The sequence below is a fragment of the Vespa crabro genome, chromosome 10 (assembly GCF_910589235.1).
Source record: "Vespa crabro chromosome 10, iyVesCrab1.2, whole genome shotgun sequence".
Lineage (NCBI taxonomy): Eukaryota > Metazoa > Arthropoda > Insecta > Hymenoptera > Vespidae > Vespa > Vespa crabro.
The window spans coordinates 2,785,196-2,804,279 of NC_060964.1; the positions used below are offsets into that span (position 1 = coordinate 2,785,196).

The 19,084-nt window shown below is 25.7% G+C and overlaps 1 protein-coding gene across 6 annotated transcripts in view; it reads left to right on the top strand.

The window, feature by feature from the left end:
* Positions 1–364: 364 nt before the first annotated feature.
* Positions 365–19,084, top strand: part of LOC124427714 (unconventional myosin-Ie-like) — a 61,615-nt gene continuing 42,895 nt past the window's right edge. The window contains exons 1-10 of one of the 6 annotated variants that reach the window (XM_046970967.1): positions 365–479; positions 756–944; positions 1,621–1,710; positions 16,397–16,522; positions 16,959–17,048; positions 17,437–17,531; positions 17,647–17,824; positions 18,001–18,163; positions 18,329–18,436; positions 18,568–18,696. In XM_046970967.1, coding sequence (XP_046826923.1) covers positions 1,705–1,710; positions 16,397–16,522; positions 16,959–17,048; positions 17,437–17,531; positions 17,647–17,824; positions 18,001–18,163; positions 18,329–18,436; positions 18,568–18,696 — 895 coding nt within the window. In that variant the 5' untranslated portion in view covers positions 365–479; positions 756–944; positions 1,621–1,704. Of the gene's footprint in view, positions 594–755; positions 945–1,620; positions 1,711–16,396; positions 16,523–16,958; positions 17,049–17,436; positions 17,532–17,646; positions 17,825–18,000; positions 18,164–18,328; positions 18,437–18,567; positions 18,697–19,084 lie in introns of all 6 variants that reach the window. The other 5 variants (XM_046970968.1, XM_046970966.1, XM_046970969.1 and 2 more) reach the window with 5 other exon arrangements.

The window sequence follows — 19,084 nt, forward strand, 5'->3', positions numbered from 1 at the left end:
CGTATGTATGTGTGTATGTGTATGCGTGTGCAATTTATATATACATACATACATATATATATATATATATATATATATATATATATATATATATATATATATTTAATTAAGAAAAGAGTTATATTAAACATCTGACAAAATATTTAATATGTACAATCAAAAGTTATATTTCTTGTTAATAACAATAGGAAACAAAAGATTTCCTTGATAGATAACGTAGTAATCGACGATACCGACCCAAAGAGATACGAAGTTTGACGAGACAAAGTTGGCGCGTCTCCGAGAATGACGTCAGAGAGCGTGACGTATATCGTTCGCTTCGTGACTCGTCGCTTAACATCGAGTAATGCCGTCGATCAGTGCGCAACGAACCACAAGAGAAGTAGTGTCGTTTCGCGTCTTCTCTTCGCGTTGACGGTAGCGCACGCTACACTCACCTACTATATATCTTTCTTTTTTTTTCTCGTACGTGTTCTTCGGTACGTTGTCCCATCGTACTATATATATATGTACATGCATACATATATATATATATATAAATGTAATGTTATCACACATATTTATACACAGAACGAAAGCATGCACATGTATAAGTGAGTTCGACGTTCGAATTAACTCGACGGATCTTTGCTATTAAATTTTATATATATATATATATATATATATATATATATATATATATATATATATTCTATTATAAAATATAAAGTATTATATATATATATTACTTTACTTTTCCTATATATATATATCAGATTGTGCCGTGTCGAGAACGATTTTTATTCAGAGAAGATTTAATATTGAAAATAACATCGAAGAAAATTAAAATTGAAGAAGGACGAACGAGAAATCATTTTTATTTACAATTTATACAGGAGAAAGTGACTTATTTTGGAGACACGTGATACATTTTCGAGGACAAATCACGTTCGTTTGTCAACATGGTAAGTGATCGTAATGCGTTCTCTTTATATCTCTATTTCGAGTTTCCCTTGACTTTCCATTCGAAGATCGTTATCTTTTCTTAAACTTAGTTATCGTCTTTTTACGGGCTTCTTCTTGTCTTCTCCTTCTTTTTCTTCTTCTTCTTATTCTTATTCTTATTCCTATTCTAATTCTTATTCCTATTCTAATTCTTATTCTTCTCGAAAAGTTTCATGTAAAACTGGTTACCTTCTTGACTGGTGACTTTGCGTTCCTTTAATGAATCCGAGTGGAAAAATCAAGTGGTATAGTACGTCTCAATGAATCAATTTCGCTTTTAAACCTAATTTATAGAAATTCATGTTGAAAAATTAATATCAAACGATGATGCAGATTTGCGATAGTATGTGTGAATGTTTATTTCTTTTCTTTTTACTTTTTTATTTCTTTTTTTTCGTTTTTTTTTTTTTTTAAACGATGATCGATGAAAAACATATGTAAAATTATGAATGTAAAATTATGAACGATAAAAAGAAAATGAAGTACGTGATATATTAGAAAATATATTTATTTAGAAAATATATTATATTTTCTATCTATTAGATGTTAGAGACAAATTAAATTTAATTATTCATCGCGTTTCCGATCGACTGAATGACATACACGTAGGGAACATAAGTTTCTACTTATATGCAGATGCTTCCGTGATCGGAAACCGTGTGGTGAATTCAATGCCGGTTTTCTTGGATTTCGTTGGGTTAGGCTGAGGACTGAGGACGTATGTATGTATGTATGCATGCATGGATGTACGTATCAATGTATGCATTTAAAAAGTAGGAAACTTTAACACGATGAAAGTCAAATTTTAAAAGATCGAAATTGCTTTCATTCAAATGAAAGTTAAACTTACGTCTGATCTGTATACGTATCTTGATCATAATCACTTCGATAGTCTCTTAGAATGATTGTAAACATGAACGTTCACTTTTATATTTGAAATTCATTAATTCAACTTATTACATCTTACATATATATTTCAAGTTCGTACTACCGTTGTGAGTCATAAAAAAAATACGCGGATACTTTCCAGATTTTTTCCTAATTACTTCCTTAAATTCTTTCTAATTTTAATGACAATAAATGGCGATACTTATGTACATAGAACGTAACCTCGAAGTAATATACTATTAAGAACTTTATCGAATAATATATATATATATATATATATATATATATATATATATATATATATCGTAACGATTTACGAAGAATTTACGTCAATGACTAACACTAATCCTTCGTGCTTCGCATTTAATAAAAAGGATCGTAGAATTTTTTACCGTACGATACATTGGTTAACTGTTTAAAAGACAAGGAAAGATAATAAATGAGTTTACTTTCCTTTTAAGTTAGAATTGAAGCTCGTTATCCCTTTCAATGATGTATTACGAGAAAGAACGATCAATGTCGTGCCGTTATTTCTTTTTTCTTTTTTTTTTATTTTTTTATTTTTTTTTTATTTCTTATGAACACTAGCAATTCAATAAAATTGTAATATTATATGAATATTGTTTTGACGAATGATATTTATATTAAAATTTTTCAACATTTTTCAACATTTTTGAACGCTTTTTGTAACATTTTTTTTTTTCAAAGATTAAATTTTTTTCGAATATTAAGTCGAATAAGTGTGAACTGGAAATCTGCTTTTAAAGGCCACTACCGTAAAGGATGATTAGCCCACTTTTACTCGACCTGTCTAAAACAATGTAAAAAGTATTACGTTAGATTCGGATGAGTGATTATTAGAACGAAACCATTTACTTTTCTTCATATTTTCATTTTAACGTTGTAGGTGTAACAATAGTTTTACTATTATATTATTTTCATCGTATAAATTATTCGTCTTCTATTATATTTATATATTTTACTTTTATTTATTAATTTATCTATATTTATTTAGATACAACATCTCTCTCTCTCTCTCTCTCTCTCTCTCTCTCTCTCTCAATGAATGAATCAATGAATGAAAAGAGAGAGAGAAAGAGAGAGAGAGAAAGAGAGACAAAGCATACATTTTCTAAGCTATTTTTTATTAGAAAATTTCATATAAAATCTTTTTCTTCGCATACGTATAGGAATATATATATATATATATATATATATATATATATATATATATACACTACATTAGAATCACTCATATTTTCCTGATCAAATTTAATGAAGACATAAAAAAGCTATCGATTTCTGTATGTTACTTTTAAGCTTGCGCCTTTTGAACGAATTCCAAAAATTTTCCAGAGCTCTTATTGGTTGATACAATTGACGAAAAAGAAAATGATAGAAAGAAATAGAGAAAAAGAGAACAAACGAAAGAGAGAGAGAGAGAGAGAAAGATTTACTACAAGCGAGGTCGAATGTCACGCGACAGGAGAGGACAAAGCAACGATATATGTATATATACATGTTGTATGTATTTTTAGAAGAGACACGAAGCTACGTGAGTGAGATAGAGAGAGAGACATATTCAGAGTGAGTCACATTTAAGTCGTTCTTGAAGATCTCCCAAAGTATTTCTCGACATTGAACGTCATGTATATTTTACCAAATAGAAATACCTCACGTTAATTCGACATTTTCATTCTAATTTATATTATTTATTTATACGCTAAAGGGATTTTACTTATCTCCAAAATTAAGTAAATATGCCGCTAATTATTAGTGATACGAAACTTTCGGAATTTATATATATATATATATATATATATATATATATATTGTAATATAATATTATATATATTATATATATATATATATAAATTTTATATATATATAATTATATATATATATATATATATATATATATCCATTTGTTTATTATTATAGAGATCTTATCGAAACCAAAATTTCAACGAAACGATGATTAAATGTTTTTAACGTGATAACGAGATTCATAATAATAATAATAATAATAATAATAATAATAATAATAATAATAATAATAATAATAATATTAGTAATAATTACAGATTTTTCTTGGCTGCTTAGATGATCGTTAATGTAATGATAGGACATGTGATTAGAAAGTATACGTAATGTTCTCTCTATACACCTACCTATGTTTGTACATAGATACATGTATGTTAAGTACTCATCCATAATACATATAACTATAACGATATTTTTTTTTTTCTATTTTAAAGAGGCCAAATGATAAACCGCGACAAATAACATTGAAATGCATTTTCTACGCTTGTTTGTCCAACCGAAACACGTTTATCGATTTTTTACATTCGACGAAGCGTTTAGCCGGAACATTGAAACATCTTGTAACGTGTTGTCTTGTCATTTATATTAACCATTGATAATTTAGAAAGAATTTAGAATAGAATTTAGAAAATTTCTATATTTCGTTCTGAAACTGTCATAGAAAATTTTTTTTGTTCTCTTTCTTTCTCTCTCTCTCTCTCTCTCTCTCTCTCTTTTCGGAGCTGATTAGAATTAGAATGAAATTATTAAAAAGGTATATGACCATAGATTTTAATGGATTATTCTGTAACATAATAAAAATAAAATGAAAAATAGAATAAAATACTTTTTTGATAGTAAATAATTAACGTTAAATGATTAACGTTATGCGAATAATTTTATAGTTTACAATAAATAAAAATAGTTCAAATAACAATAATTTTATATTTTATAATGAATCAAGAGAAAAATAAAAAACAAAAAAAAATTTCTTTTTTTTTGTGTATCGATCGAAAAATTTCTACGAATAGTGATATGAAAAATTTTGTATCGACCTTTTTTTATCTTTTAGTTCCTTTTTTTTTTTTGAAACTATTATGAAATTATATTATAAAACTAAGTACTAAATATTAAAAAAAAAAAAAAAAAAAAAGAAGAAGAAGAAAGAAAAAGATGAAAAGATGATACTCATTCTCGAAGAAACATAATTTCATTTATGAATCAGTTAGATTGTCATCGAATAATGACTTTTTAATTCAAATCGATCAGAGGAAAAAGAGAAATAAAAATTATATTTCCGTGTAAACTTATGAAACAGGATTACGTTTGTACTATATGGTGATTCATGTATCAATACACGGAACAGTTGTTATCCATAGAGATAGATAGATAAATAGATAGATAGAGAGAGAGAGAGAGAGAGAGAGAGAGAGAGAAAGAACAAGAGGTCACTTGAACCACAGTTTCTTTTGTCGTTTCTCTCTCTTGTTACGATAAAATGACGTGAACGAGCGTGAACCTACTCAACGACGAAAGAAGAAATGATACAAGTAGGTGTGTACCATTCTACGTAGATATATACATATACATATATATGTATTTAATACATATGTACTTATATCTCTATTTGGCTCGATAGAATCTGCATTGAGTTCGTGCTAGTTGCCTTGAGCTCGATTCAAGTTCTTTCATATCTTTAAAAGCGGAGAACAAGATCGTTCCTAGAGGAAATTGTCTACTTGGTTACGTTTATGTTGCTTATCTTTGGATATCTTCGTTAATTTTTCATTTTTGTGTTATTTCCAATATTTATGTTTAATAATTTCTCTCTCTCTCTCTCTCTCTCTCTCTCTCTCTCTCTCTCTCTCTCTCACTCATTCTTTGTTTCCACAAATTCAATTATATCTTTTCTACTTGTCAAATTTTTCTACGTATTATTAATCATTCAAAGTTATGATCTAATTCGTTTTCTTCTTTTTCTTTTCTTTTTTTTTCTTTTTTTAACAAAATATTAATTAATTCGTTTGATACGAATAATTCATATTTTTAGTTATTTATAGTTTTGTTAATTAATTCGAGAATGATTATCAAGAATAAATTGTATGTGACAATGTTTATCAATGATAAATAGATAATTCCTTTTCTATGAATTATGGAGTACATATTTATATACCAAGTATATAAATATACCAAGTGTACATAAGCAACTGTCATGAGTAAAATGATGCGTCTTTTAATTCTTCTTAATCTCGAGATGAGTCGAACTCGTTCTAACCTTATCCGGCATTTTAATCTGCTCGACGGAACTAACTGATTATGTTTGAGCTAGCTTTCGTTCTGAAAATTGGAGTGTACACGTATATAACGCTTTATTACTGGGTCAATCGCCGCACCAGACAAGATTAATTATTATTGTCCTGATTCTTGTTACTAATTGTATAACCTATTAAAATTAATGGAGATTTACATCTTACGTTCTTCGTTATCTAACGTCTTTATATTTGTTTATTTAATCCTCTTCTTTTATTTTCTTTATCTGTTTCATTTTGTTTCTTCTTTTTTTTCCTTTTTTTTTTGAAATTCCAATTTATCGTTTAAAGAGTCATAAGAAAATAAAAAAACAATCATTATAAGAAAAGAATTTTATTAATTAAATTACATATCCAAAAAGGCAATATTTAGTTTATCAGTTACTTAGATCATTTTGACTTTTTTTTTTTATTTGTCTTTCTTATTATTTTCAAGAAATAATCTTTTTCCCAATTCTATTAAGATTTTTTATACACCCGATATATTTATGTATTCTATTTGTCTGGTCAATAAATAGAATGATATTTATCTGATAAAATACAACTGTTATCGATTCGATAAATGTAAAGTATGTAGATATATTTTAGCAGTATTTTTGTCTCATGTAAATAAATCGATATGCAAATGTAAACAATTGAAGTGGATGTTTTATTTCGTCATTCGTGTTCGAACATAACAAATATTTATTATTTGAACCTGCACGTATTGGCCACACATTGGGTAATCTTTTTTTATAGAAACAATATAAATATATTTTTTTTTTTATGTATACTTTATAAAATTCGTCCCTCTGATCTAATCAGAAAGAAACACATAGTTTTAGATGAATTGTGACATTTGAGTTTATCGATCTTTCCACCCTATTTTTAATTTTAATTTGTTTTTCTACGTCAGAATTATTTCGAAATTATTTTTCGTCAATTCAATCCTATTTCTTCGTCTCAGCTCAATTGAAAAATAGATTTCAAATCATATAAAAAAGAATTAGCTCAAATCAATTGTAAATTAATTGTAAAATCTGTTTCTAATCAATTCTAATTTAATTAATTTCTTTTTCCTAAGATCAATTTCAGGTTAATTATAAATTATGTTTTCCCATCAATCTAATGAATTCATTTAAGCGACCCTTTAGTTTCTATTAATTGTAAAATCTGATTTTATTGATATAATCAATTTTTTTTTGTATTGCCTCATATTAATCCCAAGATACTATTCTATTAATTTGATTAATTACTTATTTCTTCTATAACGTGTTAATTAAAAACTTAGATTCCATCGATCTAATGAATTTTGTTTTCTTAATTCAAATGACTCGTTGTTAATCAATTATCTCTTTTTTTTTTTTTAATTCAGATTTATTCTAAAGATTATAATCCATTAATTTGATTAATCATTTATTTTTTCCTGATACGTATTAATAAGCAAATTATATTTCATCATTCTAATCAATACTGTTTTTCTAACTCATTCTCATCAGATGACTCGTTGTCAAACAAATGCGAGGACAAAAAATTTAGCAAGACTTTAATAATACAATACTTAGAGCGTTAGAAATCGCATAGCGAGCAACGAACGTCCTTGTGTCGAATGTTTATTGTTATTAATCTCTCTCTCTCTCTCTCTCTCTCTCTCTCGTTTTCTCTCTTTCATTATTTCTTTCTCTTTCTCTCTTTTTCTTTCTAAAGAAACGTGTGTCTTCATAGTAGTAGCAGTCGTGGTAACAGGGTCGGCTCGTTCTTCCAACGTAATACGCGTAACTTGCTTTGTATAGTACTTGGCTCGCACTAAAGAATCTAATATTTTGCAATCCCAACGTTAATTTATTTTCTTTTTTCTCTTTCTGTCGCGTGAGAACGAAAAAAAAAATGTATTTTCATCATGGCGACACAACTTTTCCGATTGATTCTGATACGCCCGCGTCAGAAACCTCATTTTACTCTTTGTTCACATCATATTGAATTAATAAGTCGATCGATACATTTATAAATATAGATTTATATATTTAAGATTTATAATAAACAAAAAAAAATATTTATATATATACGAAATATTTATAAATAACAGATTTATTTTATTTATATTATAGAGAATGTTTTAAGTAATAAATGGGCATATCCACATAAATAAAATTACTACATATTTACATATTGTAACAAAATATATAAATGAAACAGATATATATATATATATATATGATATATGTATCATATATACATATATGCGTGTTGTCTTTCTGTCCATCAGAATATAATTTTCTCTTATACGCTTTTTGAAAATCAACGAGACTTTGTTCTTTCTATTGTTTTACATCCTCTATCACTCACTCGATCGTGCCTTTTCTCCAAAGAGATCTATTTTGAAATATATGCGAACTATAACACTTTTACAAACAATGATATCTTATTTTTCGACAAAATCTAAACTATCTAATAATAAACTTCAAGCAATTATTATAACTCGAAATGAGCTGCTGCGAAAGAAAATTTACGGCTGGTTTTATAGTATTACAGTACGAGAATTTTATGATCAAAGAATTAAGGAAGAAGAGTAAGTTTGTGATTATTATTTCTAAATGCAATCAAAATAAATCAAAACAATATGGAAAATAAAAATAATTTATTATTTTCTTTTTCAGTTGGCTAACGAAATCAATGCAATGCAACTAAATAGTAATCAAGTAAATTCAAGTAGATTTTCATAAAATTAAGCAATTAGCAATGACAATACACAAGAGGAAATAGAAGATATCCAAAAAGAAGAAAAAAGACGACATAACTCTCAGAACAAATTTGTGCTATTGATGAAATTAAAGATATGAATCATAAAGAATCGGCAAATAATGCAAACAAAATTTAAACAACAAAATGTTTCGATATCAGTCATACATAAAAAAGTGTACAAGCTAAATAATAATATAATAAAATATACACACATATATATATATATATATATATATATATATATATATTATATATTACATTATACTGCATTATATGATTTCAAATTATATACTAATGTATTATATTATATAATAAATCACATGATTATGTCAATATATCTATAATCAACAAATACAATGTAATTTGTACATATAAATAATTAAAATGAAAATAAATGTTTATTTTTAAAAAATGCAATGTGTTTTAAATTAAGCCCAACTAATATGACATAAATTATACACCAAAAACTAAATTGTTCTTTATATAATAATTAAATTTTGCAATTTTAGTGATACGACAAAATTTGAAAACCTCAATAAGAAGAATAGTTCGCAAAAAACAATTCGGAAAAAATATTTGCAACACTGGCGGTTTTTAAATTCCTAACAGGAGAGAATAATTTACCCGAAATCGAATTCACGCGAAATCGTGCCACCTCTTTACGCATAATGTGATCCTGTTACAAAAACTCGATTTGCGGGAAAAATTTACTCCTTTCTCCAGAATTTGAAATTTCTAACAGGAGAGAATAACTTATCAGGAGATGGTACAATTTCGCGTGCCACCTCTTTACGCATCACGTGTTTCTGATACTTGATTTGTAGCAATGATTTTTCTTTGTCCAGTATTTGAAATAAAGTAGCTAGGATTGTGGGAAAGGAGAAAAGATTTAATGCAAAACACATCAGATTTCTTTTCTCGTAAAACATTTTTATTTTTATTCTTATTAATAATCATTAGTAAATACATTTTATTTGCTAATTATGCAAAATGATCATTGTTTATAATATTTTACAATAATAAATGTTCTCATATGGTATGTCATTGAGTTCGTTTCTGTAAATGACACAAAACTGTCAAAAGAAAAATATGTAGTTTTATTTAAGAAGATGAATTTTTCTTTGATATTTATCATTTGGCTTACAAAAAAATACGTAGTATATGATTTTCTTGTTCATACCAAATATATCAGTAAAAAACTTTTTTGCTAGATTCAGTCCTTCACGAAATACTCCAATTTTTGAGATAAATGGGACACCTTGTATGATACCTTTCATTAAAAAAATATTAACAATTAATAAAGAAAATAAATTATTATCTTTTAGTATTGATAGACAGTTCTATCAGGATTAGAGTACACTATCAGACTATGAAAGACGAATTGTGGTGTTTTTTATAGAGTTCGATCTACAATTCTAAATTTTTTCTCGATCATTTTTTCGATTTCCCCTGATCGTTCATTATGTCGGCAAAAAAAAATATAATTATTTAATTAATTATATTAAAAATTATTATACTCTTTATTGGAGAAGTATGATATATTATGTCAAAATATTGTTAAAAAATAAGAGGTATAGTTCTCTTGAATATATTGAATGTAAGTACTTTTCCGTGCTTTGGCTGGATGTTTTGTAGCTTATCTGATATGAAAACTTAGTCGGGAGTTTATCAGGAAAGATTCTCTTATCATTGCGTCAAAGCAGGCAAGAGTTAACATCGATTTTTTTGTAATGTTAATGTTTTTCTCTTGCAAAAGGATCGATATTTTTATAATACACATATGTATATAAATAACGCCGAATTATTTAAATGTAGCTTTATAATCAGGAAGAGATGACGAAATTAACGTGTGAAACAGGATAAACAAATTTTTTGTTTATATATTTGTTGTTTACTTTTAGTGAAGGTTATGATTTCGGAAACGACGATTTTGTCGATCGATAACGAATAATTATTGCATGACAATTGAAAGAAGTTAACAGATATAGCGTTAACTGCATACTCATTATCGAGCATATGGATTGATCTACTTTTTTTTTTTTAACATAGAAACAGTCTTATGTGTATGTATATGTAATGAATATATTGTTGCGTACATTTCTTTTTGTAGATATATTTCAATATTCACAGACTATTTTTATTTACATATACATAGAAACATTTCTATATACTTATTATTATATATCTCTTTTTTATATAACTATTTTTATATATCTATTTTATTTTATTTTATTTTTTTCTTTTTGATATAATAATTTATCTTTAAAATCGTTGTTTCCTATCATAATTTATTACGATATAATTGCAATAAAAGAAAATTTCTAAAATTTATCCTAAATTCGTGACAAACGATAGCTAATCTCCGAACACGCCTATTCGCTTTGGAAATTCTCTTCGAAGCATCTATTAACGTTGATTAATGACACGTGCTTGTTTAGAACAATAAGCATCACTGTTACGAGGATCATATTTACGATAAGTATACATTCCTTGTTGCGTATAATTAATTTACATACCTATAACTATCTTCGTTTTTCACAATATCGATTGTTTAAGACCATTATTTATTGTAGTAGATATTTCACAATCACTAATAAACAATTCTTATAGACCTTATTTATATATTATATTAAATTGCAAGTTTGAAGAGAAATATAGACAAAGTTATTAATTAAGTAATTAAGTAATTAATCAATTTATTAAGTCTTTGTGAAAAAGAGGACAACAAAAAAAAATTTATCCTGAGATATTACGAGACTCAAGCACGTAAGTGCAATTAACATTATGAGCATATCGCTACTGATTATTTTAATCATGTACGTATATATATATATATATATATATATCATTCATGATGTGCATACCTTTAAGACTTTTATCTCGATAAATGTAGTTGTAAAATTAATATTAAACAAAATAGTTAAATATAATAATAATTTTTAAATAATTATTTAAACAACATATTTAATAAAGTTTAATGTAAAACGACATTTATTATATTTATTATATATTATATGATATATATATATATATATATATCATATCATATAAAAAAAGAATTATACTATATAAAAAATAAAAAACATAAGTAAATAAATCATGATTAAAATAAAGAAAAATGACGATGATGTTTTTGAAAGTAAAAATTTATTACATTTATACGAGGTGCACCTTTAACTTCTTAATTCTCAACACGGGTCAACAAAAGTACATACGTGCATACATACACATACGTGCTTTAAGTACATATATACATATATACATACATACACACATACAAACATAGATGATGGGTTGGTAGGTAGAACGTCGAGATTGTACGAAGAAGAAGAGAGGAATATCTCGTTGGCAGCTGCCGGCGGAATTCCGGTGAACGAACAGACAGTTTCATTGCACGAGACCAAACGAGCGCGCACACGCAGAAGCCGGAAACCGTGAAATCACCTCAATGGACCCGCGTTCGGGGATTAGCTTCTAACAACGAGCATATCCTCTCGTGATTTACGTCGATAATTAAGCCAAGCCTATCCTTTGGCCTCATCTATTCGATATTATTGGACTATGTTGTTATTATGGGGCGAGCAATGACCTCAATACGATTACCTGCTATTGTTAAAAAAAATAATTCTATTTTGTTTTTTTATTCTCTCGGATTATTATACTTTATTATACTTTATTTTCTCGTTTTCTCGTTATTTCCTTTAATTCTTTTTTTCTTTTTTTCTTTTTTATTATGTCTATGTTTCTTTCATAATTTTCTTTATTTCTTTTCTTTCTGATTTTACGATTGAAATTAGAAAAACCATATTGCACGTGCTACACGTCCCTTATTTAATCAGTTTTATTTACTAATAATATTTATTAATTAATTTGTAAAAATTAATTGTTGGTTTTTTTTTTTATAATCAATCGTACAATTGTATATACTCGTATGTCTGTATAATTTGTTTTATATATATATATATATATATATATATATATATATATATATATATATATGTATATATTTTAATCTCTTCATTTTGTTTGTTCTTTTGAATTTGTTAATTATTAGGCAATATTAATTGTTAGTTCGTATGCAAGGATGATTGTTTTTCAAAGAAAAATTGGTTTGTAAAGAATTAAGATAAAATTCATTAGAAAATATTTGAATTTGTTGTAATTATTGTGAATATAGAAGAAATAATATTACTTCATAAATCTATATATTAAATGTTAGAATGAAATTTTTGTTAAATTTATTCGATTGCAAAAATAATAAAATCATACTTCGAGCTTTGGAATCTTTTGAATTGTGTATTTACGTGGCTGTCATTAGGAAGGTGTGAAAGTGAACAAAAAAGATATAAAAAAAAAAAAGAAAAAAAAGAAGAAAAAATATTCACGGAAATGGACAATACAGAGTACCACTTCCGTTTCTCTCACAACTATACCACAATGACTGCACTGCTTACCAACTGATGTTCGTCTTTTCTTTCACATTTCTCTTTCTGTTATATTCAGGATGCGGTGAAGACCATTTTCTTCTACAATTTTTTCCTTTCTTTTTCTTTCTTTCTTTCTTTTTTTCCTTCTTCCTTTTCTTCTTTTCTTTCTTTTATTTTTTATACAGGTACACATAAATACGTACAATCAAGTGCAATGAAATAGCATCTTCATAAAGTACAATAAATAAATAAGTAAATAAATAATTGATTAAATAATTTCTAATGAAAAATATCATACTTCAAATTCGTTTAAATTTTATTTTCTCTCGATAAAAATTAATTTTTAATTTGTCCATTAAAATTTATATTTAATAATACGTACAATCGGGAGGAATAATAGTGTCACGAATTATCTATGATAATAAGTTAATAAAAAAAAAATAAATACTTTCGAAGAGAAATCGTTCTTCGAATTCGTCTAAATTCAACTTTCTTTCTATACAGAAATTAATTTTTAAATAAATTACGTATTGTGATTTTTAATTTACGTATAAAAATTTCTTTTTAATAATACGTATGACGTCTAATACTATAATTTCTATCACCAATTACAATGAAATTAAATATAATACCAATTGAAATTGATTTTCCTTAGATATAATAATAAACTAATCAATAAATAAATAATTTGAAAGAGATATCGTTCTTCGAATTATTCCAAATTCTACTTTCTTCCAATCAAGATTAATTTTCAATTAATTACGTGTTCAAAATTTTTAATTTATATATAAAAATTTCTTTGTAATAATACCTTTGTAATAATACCATTATTGAATGCATAATAATTATGTCACGAAATAATTTTCCTTACGTATAACAATAACAATAACAATAACTATAACAATAACAATAACAATAACAATAACAATAATAATAATAATAATAATAATAATAATAATAATAATAATAATAATAATAATCAAAGAGAATAAAAAAAATGAATAATATCGAATAAATATTGTTTTTCAAATTAATCAAAAATTCAGTTTACTTTGTCGGAATTAATTTAATCATGCTAAATGATAGAACAAAATTATGCAATTGGATTGTATAAAAGAAATATTGACGAATATGCCTAATTGTTTGAATTAGGAAGTAGAAATTGGTTTAGTAGATTTAGTAAATGTTTGGTATTTTAGTGACTATCTTTTCTCGTTATCTCCTCTCTTCATCAAGGAAAACGTTCCCAAGCAGAAAACTGTATGAAGTGTTAAAACTTCAGATCGATACGCAATACGCTTAAGTTGGCAATATTTCTGTCAATGAGCCAAGCAACCTTCCTGATTATCGCGTATCATCAACATAGTTCCATCTACTTCCACGTCAGTTCTATTATTTATTCGAATAATATTATAGATTACATCTCCCTTGGTCGATATAATTTTTCAAACTAACATGAAGAATTAATAAAGTCAATGTCGATAAATATTCTTAATGGGATATAGTTTCGTTATTTGCTAGTATTTTTCGTTTTCTTTTCTTTTTTAATCTGTAAATACTAGTAACCTTCTCTTTTTTTTTTTTTTTTAAATTAATTAATATTCGTTAGCAAAATTATGAAAATACAAATATTTTTTTATTATGGAAAATCTTCGATTAATAATTAAACATTTACTGGGAATTTATTGTTTATATATTATTATTATTATTATTATTATTGTTATTATTATTGTTATTATTATTATAGAAGATTTTCAATTGATAATTAAATATTTACTGAATAGGCAATATTATTTTACGTGAAAAAATAATCATTATTTAAAAAGAAATAATAACCGTAATGTTATTAAACATAATTATTAGTAAGTACATATTTATTGCATGTTATAAACATAGTAATAATAAAAAAAGAAAAAAATTTTATATATGTATATATGTAATATAAATGTTGTTAAAGTAACACGGAAATTAATGTTGAATTTTCTCGTATTATAAATTTATAACTTTCCTTGCGCAGATACAGAAAAAAAAAAATTGATCTAAACATAAATTATCACGTAAGCGTGAATGAATCTTCGATTTCTCCTTTCGCTTGTTAGAAGATGAATAACACGTGAAAATGAAAATTAAGATTTCACTTGTATTATTTTCAGTGAATGCTATCATTCAAAATGGAGCTTTCTTCAATTAATTACGCGGGTATTTCAAATTATATAGTTTATCTTATCTAATTGTAATGTTTAAAATATCACAGTTATTTTCGATAATACGATAAAATATCAAGTTTTAACGACCTTCAGATAGTCTCGATAAATTCAAAAATTTTTATACAAATATTTTAAAAAAGATATTTCAATTTAAAACGAAACTTCTTATTTAATATCTTTGACTTCTTTCCGCATAGAAATCTTTTTCATTTCTACAGATTCAAATATAAATTGATTTGAATGTAATATTCATGAAACTTTATGAATGATAAAATCCAACGATAAAAATTAAAATTAACATTAGACATTTAAAAATGATCATTTTAAAAGGTCATCTCATTAGTTTAAATAGAAATCGTATTTTCATGAAAGTTTTAAAGAGAACTGAGAACCGACTACTGTTTATTCGAGGTTCAATCGATTTTCTCGAGCAAGCAACGTTACATGTTAAAACCTATCAGTATCATCAAAAGTCATAGAGGTCGAAGAGAATCCTAATAGGATTTTCATGGCACACTGACAAACGATGTATGGGGGTTAATGACACAGTTAAATTCTACGACAATGGCACTACCTTATTTCGACCTACATGTTCTCTTTTTTCTCTTTTCATTCATTTTGAATCAGTGTCGTTTAAATGCTAATAACTAAAGCTATTTTAGAAAGCTTCGACTAATTAAAACTAATCGTTTCTTACATTTGATTTCTACATTAAAAAAAAAAAAAAAAAAAAAGAAAAAAAAATCATTCTATATTATCTATATCATCTATTCTATATAATCTATAATATCAATATTATCGTTCTTCGTTAATTAATAATAAAAAAAAAAAAAAAAAAAAAAAAAAAAAACAGAAAACTAAACATTTCATACTGTTATTACTTTTTTCTTTGATCATATTCGTATTACAAATAGTGAATACATTTAATTTATATAAAAGACGAACGTTTGTTTTTGTATTAAAAAATTATTATGTTCGATTGATATTAATAAATTAATAAATATCTATAATGTGTTTTTATAAGTTTTTGATATTATTAATATATATTTTCTTTCAGGTTTATCACTGGCAAAGTCAAAATGTCAAAGTTTCGGGTGTGGACGATATGGTATTGCTTCCTAAGATCACCGCAGATGCTATTATCGAGAATCTCAAGAAAAGATATATGGATGATTATATATTCGTATCCTTTTGAAAAATTATAGATCGATAATTTTTAAAACCTTGATTTTTCTTTTTCATAAATTTGATAAAACACATAAGCACACAAATACAAAACTTTTCGTTTCTTTCGTTGATTAGATATACTCGATACAACATTTTAAAAATTTTCTCATTTATTGGCTTAATTTCAAAAATTCTAATAAGATTAATAATCCGAATTTAAAATTGTTTCTAACAGATAAACTGGAAGAAACTTTTCAATATTTTATCGAAAAAGAGAAGAAAAAATGTTAAAAAAAAAATGTTATTATTTTTATATAATCACATTTTCTTTCTACTTTTCAAACCATTTTTTGTACCTTCCATTTTATCCTTTCTCGATCAATTCGTTACAATCATTAACCCGATTACTAGAGTACAGCATGACTTTGAAAAATTTCCTTAATGCCTGTCAGACATGCATCGGTCCTGTCCTGGTATCGATCAACCCATTTAAACAAATGCCATATTTTGGTGAAAAAGAAGTGGAAATTTACCAAGGAGCAGTAAGTTTTTAAATGCTTTTTTATAATCTTTATATATTGTAAATAACTATTAAACAAATTTACACGTGTACATAGTCGTATCGATAGCCCCTGAAAGACGATAAGACTTCTTACATCGGTGATGCATATATATTTTGCATACTTACAGGAACTTTTACTATACCGAAATGTTTTATATTTCAATGTATATATTGATTTATTTATTTATTATTTAAATTAAAAATATTTATTATTATAATAATAATTATTATCCATTTGTTTATTTATTTAATGTATAATTATATTTAATATGTAATAAATGTATAATTTATTTATCTGTAAATAAATTAATATAAATTTATATATATATATATATATATATATATACATTCTGACTTTTTGTTTGTAGGCACCTTACGAAAATCCTCCACATATTTACGGATTGGCAGACGAAATGTATAGAAATATGTTGATCGACAATGAGAGCCAATGTGTTATTATAAGGTAAATGCACATATATGCATATACATAACTACATATGTACATATATATCTTTATTTATTTAAGAACATTCTCTTGAAATTTGTATTGTTTTTATGATGAATTTATATTATTTTAGTGGCGAATCTGGAGCTGGTAAAACCGTAGCAGCTAAGTACATAATGTCATATATAGCCAGGGTCAGTGGAGGTGGTGAAAGGGTACAAAAAGTGAAGGATGTGATTTTGGAGTCGAATCCTCTTTTAGAAGCTTTTGGCAATGCCAAGACAATGCGGAATAATAATAGCAGTAGATTTGTACGTTTCAATCATATTTCTATATAATTATATAGAGAATATAGAATATATATATATATATATTTTTTTTTTTTTTTTTATTGGATATGTATATACCTATGTGTAGTTATCTCTTAAAATATAACAAAAATTTTGATTTATCTAATCGATTAATCTAATTGATTCTTTATTATCAGGGCAAATACGTGGAGATACAATTCGATGGAGGTGGACAACCTAATGGTGGAAAAATATCAAATTTTTTGCTAGAGAAATCGAGAGTTACTTGTCATAATCATGGAGAAAGAAACTTTCATATATTTTATCAGTTGGCAACCGGTGCCGACTCTGAAATGAAATGTAAGTAAACAGAAGAGATTTAACGCGCCAAGAATTTTTAAAATTCGTATAACACAGTACGTATTATGAATTGGATGTGATTTAAGAAACCTTTTCTTTTTTTTTTTTTATTTAAATAACGTAAATCTGATAATTTATTAAATAACATTGCGTTCTGTTTCACAGCTGAATTGGGATTGACTGATCTTGATTATTATCAATATTTGAGTTATGGTGGTAATCATAAAGTAGAAGGTACCAACGATGCTCGTGATTTTCAAGAAACGTTAAAAGGTATTACAAATCTTTTTTTTTTGTTCCATCAACAATATCGTTCACGAATGTTAATAATTTCTCTTGTCTTTTTATTATTTTTCTATTTCTTTCTTTTTTACTTTTATTTTTCTTTCTTTTTTTTCTTTTAGCTTTGCGAGTTATGGGAATACAAGACAGTGAAGTATTTGATATCTTCAAACTGGTAGCAGGGATACTTCATGTTGGAAATATTCAATTCGTTGAGAAAGGAAATTATTCGCAAGTCGCTGATAAGCAGTGTTAGTATTTTAATTAGATTTTTCATTATTTTATCGAAGGATAAAATAAGGAAGTCTATATTTAAATAATTTGATAATTTCTTACATCGAAATTGGATTGTGCCATATTTAAAAAAATTTATTGCAATTTTTTGTTAAATGGTATTAATATATCAAATCACGTGTCTCATTTATTATCAAAATATAAAAGACGATAATTTAATTTTTTTAAATAAATCAAATTACATACTCGAAAATTTTTTACATATTTAATTTCTTGCAAAAATTGATTACTATTTTTAAATAAATAGTGTTAATATTTCAATCGCGTTTCTAATTTTATATAAAAGATAACGTAAGCTGGTTAATTTTCTACATTTTTAATTGTTTGAAATAAATTGAAAATGTC